Source organism: Bactrocera latifrons, unplaced genomic scaffold (assembly GCF_001853355.1).
Source record: "Bactrocera latifrons isolate USDA-ARS-PBARC rearing strain unplaced genomic scaffold, ASM185335v1 scaffold_216, whole genome shotgun sequence".
NCBI classification, from domain to species: domain Eukaryota; kingdom Metazoa; phylum Arthropoda; class Insecta; order Diptera; family Tephritidae; genus Bactrocera; species Bactrocera latifrons.
The window spans coordinates 367,458-372,690 of NW_017535697.1; the positions used below are offsets into that span (position 1 = coordinate 367,458).

General features: G+C 34.7%; 1 protein-coding gene across 3 annotated transcripts in view; it reads left to right on the forward strand.

The window, feature by feature from the left end:
- LOC108968445 (beta-glucuronidase) overlaps positions 1-5,233 on the forward strand; it is a 93,441-nt gene that overhangs the window by 74,645 nt on the left and 13,563 nt on the right. Inside the window, exon 1 of one of the 3 annotated variants that reach the window (XM_018932490.1) lies at positions 344-521. The exons of the other annotated variants lie outside the window; for them this stretch is intronic. Coding sequence (XP_018788035.1) covers positions 476-521 — 46 coding nt within the window. The 5' untranslated portion in view covers positions 344-475. Of the gene's footprint in view, positions 1-343; positions 522-5,233 lie in introns of those variants that run through there. 3 annotated transcript variants of the gene reach the window in all.

Here is a 5,233-nt window from a genome sequence, read left to right on the forward strand (position 1 = left end):
CACTGGTTTCAAAGTTGATGCTGGTCCAACTATGCGATTAATTTATTTAATTCAATTAAAAAAAGTAGACTACACTCTGTGTTTTGTAATTTGTTTATCGCTTATCATTTACTCAGTCCGCCATGTGGCTTTAGTCGGCAACCACTGTGGAGGAGGCATTTTTAGGGCAGTTGCGTACTCCAAGTTACGGTCAGCATAAAAATGTGAGTGTCGATTGGATTGAGTTCATACTAGAATTGGCGGCTCTGCACTACATCCACTTTAAATAAAAAACCACGACATGCGAGAAAGTGCAGTTAAGCCACAACTGAACCAAATGATTAGTCTGCCTTTGAACGCGGTACACGAATATACATAGCTCATCAGCGACAGAAATAAAAACCTCTTGAAAAATGTAGACCTTTATTAAAACTAAAAAAGAGTGTGAAAGTTCTTTACTCAAGTGTTTCTAATTAAGAGAGAAACTCCAACCGATATGCGTTTGAAAATTGGACTGGAGTGTCATCGCTTTGAAATTTACGGTAAGCGGTGTGGGTGGTAGCCGGCATATCGACGCCTGTCGACGCCATTGCTACTTGGTGGACTGAAATAAAAACCTCAACCTAATGATTATACTCCTAATTAGGTCAGGTTTGGCTAATAATTTCCCACTGTGAACCTTAGGTGGACACAGTTGGCATTTAAATTGCATTTTAAAAATAAAGTAGAATATACATATTAGGTTGTAAAAAGAAGTGAACACGAAAATTACGCGCTGTGCCAAGACTCCGATAAAATTCAAATGTGATCCAGACTTATACAATTCATGTTGTCAATTATCTACCTACCAACATGAACATAACATATGTACATACATATGTAGTTAAGCGTAACTATGTATTTATAGGTGAATTTCTTGGCTCAACTTCTTCAATAAAATTCGTTGCAAAATGTGAGCGGACAATCAGTTGCTTCGTGGTGTCAGAGAGATGTTGCAATTAGAATGTTTGCTAATCCTGCCTTAAATTATACGGTTGCTTATTAAGATTATTTAAAAGTTATAGCGATTTAAGTGCAATAAAAGTATAAGTAAGTTGGAAGTGCAAATCCAAACAAACGTTATCAAAATATAATATGTATATAAAATTGTGCTACTTGTGATTTGAAAGCACTGGTGGTGTTTCAGTTTCTCCAGTTCCAATAAGATTCTTTTATAATTTTGACAGACAAGAATATAATTATGCGTTATAAGGTGTTATAGCTTATAATATAACTTTCCGCAATTTAATGGACTAAATTTTTAGTAAGTTGGACCTGAGATAGGAGGAGGCAAAAGGAAATGTTTCCAGAAATTGTTGATGTAGCTATAGTACTTTGTAAAACATGTACATACATACATATATACAGGGTTTGTCCGGAACGTTGTCGTGGTGCAATTTACAATTTGTGCACACCTGGCGAATCACTGATTTTTATAAACGGTCTAAGTTCAAAACTTTGCGAACACGAGTCACATTGTCGGTGTTCGTCGAAGGCCAGGTGCAAAAGGGTTGGTGCCACCGAAACACAGCACTTCTAATAAATGCGGCATTTTCGGCTTGCACGACTCACACGTAGACAACGTCTGTCCTGACTTTTATTTATCATAAGTTTTCACTTGAGGATATTTTGATATTCTGCAACATCTTTAGAGTGCCAAACTCAAGTGTACCCCCCATTCGTTTTAGTTGTTAGAAACACCTAACAGTTCCTAATCTACTTGTAAGATACTCTGTGCAACATCTTACCAATGTCTAAAAATATTTATGTTCAATAATAAGTAACATAACTCTTACTCTAAATAAATAAAAACTATCTCTCATTCAGTTAAATTTTTAAAAACCTTAAAATCAAATATTCTAATTATGAATAATATTCTAATAATGACGAAAAATGAAATCAAAAGGCTTAAAATTAAGAAAGCACCTGGTTTCGATTCAATTAGAGTTGAAGTATAAAAGAAGTTTCCATAAAAAAACTGACAAGTCATTGGAAAACTACTGAAGTTTTCATTGTTCCTAAATCGAGAAAGCATCCTTATAAAGCCTCGTCATATAGACCAATTTTTGACAATTATCTGGCGATGCTAAATTACGCTAAAAAGAGTATATTATGTTGAAAAGGATTGAAATAAACCTGAAGGTGCAACTATGGGTTGCGCCAATGATAGAAGGTGCTAGGGAGTATTGACAGGGCTAATAAATGATGATAGTGACCTAAAGATTAATACATGCAGAGGCCCACTACAAATGGCTTAATTAACATGTGAATGAGAAAATCTCTTTATAGACACACGTCCACCTAATCACTTATGTCGAAAAACCCACATAATTCAATTGATGCTTACAATACTATGGAATTACGAATTTCTTTGTTGTATTTGTAAGCTTTTAAAATTAAACTCATTAGTTCTTTAACGCTATTTCAAATCATTGCTGATTACATGACTTGGTCTTATGACGTTAAAAGTTCTCAGCAATATAACGAAACATAACCGAAAAACAACATCAATGTCACATGTTATTCTAAGCTACAATGATCTTTTCTTTTCATTACTGTAATTCGGTTCATTATGAACTAATTACAAAGAGTGAATAAAGCAACTAATCTCATCGCCAAGTTGTGGTGCCTACGTAAAGTAATTTTTAAATGTTTCCCTCATACTAACTTCTTAGCTACATTTCCAGTTTCTTCAAAAGGGTCAMACCACCTCTTCGCCAACTTCCCTTAGCCTCTATTTACCTAATTATCTTCGTGAAAATGAGAGGGAGAGTGTTTTTATAATACCTACATATGTGCTTAAAATGCATTAAATCGAGGAAAACTTGCCATAGACTCCATATAACTAATATCATGATTTTCAAATATTCGGCTGACTTTACTCTTTATACATAAACATATTTGTTATGGTAAGTGTACCTTAATGAAACTCGGGTAGCATATTATTATTATCAATTTTCACAGCTCCGGTTGGCCTTATTCCATATATACGAATTACTCCCATTTTGTTTTTCTAACAAGCGTTATGACGATTAGGTCGTTTTATGTGTGAGTTATTAAAAAAAAACTCTTGAAAATATCTTCTCAAATTAACCTGGGCAATTTCCCAGCAACATTTGCCTATACTTGAAGCTGTTTCCCAACCTTTGATCCTTGGAAGTTGCAAGAGTATAAAATGTTCGGTTGCATCCGAATTTCGGCCTTTCGTACTTGTTGTTAATAAGCTAAGATGCTAACATTATTAATCATGCCACACAGGCAGGCGACGCTGTTATCAAAAAACTAAAAAAGAGAGATCTTGAAAGTTGTATGAGGAATTTGAAGAAGTCACATCCTGAAAGTTTGCGCTGCATGCTTGAGGTCGTTGCCTTGTTGAAACCAATATCCGTTACTTAGACCAAATTTCGCGGCACTTTGCTTAATTTTTTTTTTTTCAAAATACATTCACCTACTCCACCAGCTGTTATACTTGCCCACATCAAAAATTTTCTTTATTGCGCGCTGTCTCCGATCTTCTCCGCATCATTTTCTGCCTCTTAATATCACAGATACTAAACAAAACCTTTGCCTTTGTTGATTACCCAAGGATATGTGATTTTTTTATTAGCAATACCTCAATGATCATGCTTTCTTAAAAATTGCTTTGTCGATGGAAATGCTTATGGTCTTTTGAAACTCTTGTTATGCATCAAAGCTTTATCTAAGGACACAACACTCTTCACTTCTCAGTGCACAAAATGTAATATTTATTGGTCTCTTGGTAAAAAGTTCCGATATTTTGAAAGTATTTACAAGGATTTTAAGCTTTAATAAAATTGCTTCCCATTCATATGCAACATTTGTCAGGTTAGTGAACAGCTAATATGAGTCTTGGTTATGAGAATCTTCGAAACAACGAAAATTCAATCAAAATTTTTGATGCCATTGAAAACCAGACCCACAACACCTCTAAATAAGATTGCTTTTACTATAAAAACAATTGTTTATTTAAATTCATCGGGTGTACGATAAAAGAACAATGAATGTGGCAAAAATTTCGTAACAAGGTGGAAATGAAAAAAAAAAACAAGTAATTAAGGGCTAAGTTCGGGTGTCACCGAACATTATCCATTATCCGTCATTTCCATATTTTTATATTTTGCTGTAAAATTAATTAGATTAGGTTAAGTTAGATTATGCACTGAGTTCTTCGTGTTCGATATCAGGGACCTTGTAAAATTATAGTCCGATCGCGACAACTTTTCCACAAGGGATACCTCAGCTCAAATACCGTATTTGTGTAAAGTTTTATTTAGCTATCATCATTGGTTCCTAAAGTATATATTATATTATACAGAGAAGGCATCAGATGGAATTCAAAATAGCGTTACATTGGAAGAAGGCGTGGTTGTGAACCGATTTCACCCATATTTCGTACATATCATCAGGGTGTTAAGAAAGTATTATATACCGAATTTCATTGAAATCGGTCGAGAAGTTCCCGAGATAAGGTTTTTGGTCCATAAGTGGGCGACGCCACGCCCATTTTCAATTTAAAACAAAAGCCTGCGTGCAGCAGGCGCCCACGCCCACCTCCCATACAAAGGTTATGTTGAAAATCACTAAAAGTGCGTTAACCGACTAACAAAAACGTCAGAAACACTAAATTTTGCGGAAGAAATGGCAGAAGGAAGCTGCACGCAGGCTTTTTTTAAAAATTTAAAATGGGCGTGGCGTCGCCCACTTATGGACCGAAAACCATATCTCAGGAACTACTCGACCGATTTCAATGAAATTCGGTAAATAATATTTGCTTAACAACCTGATGACATGTTCGAAATATGGGTTAAATCAGTTCACAACCACGCCTTCTTCCAACATAACGCTATTTTGAATTCCATCTGATACCTTCTCGTTATAATATATACATTAGGAACCAATGATGATAGCGGAATAAAACTGTACACAAATACGGTATTTGATGCGAGAGTATAAAATGTTCGGTGACACCCGAACTTATTCCTTCCTTACTTGTTTTTCAAATTATTTTATGTTAATTTCATCTTATTTTATATTAAGTTATTATTAATAATTCCAATATATTGTGATATGTTTATTTAAAAAATTGATTTACCTAACCCCGTTATGATATTTTCATGCTTCATGTTAGCTTTCAACCAGGGAATCGCTTGTATGTACAATGTATGCAAATACATACATATGTATGTACACTTGT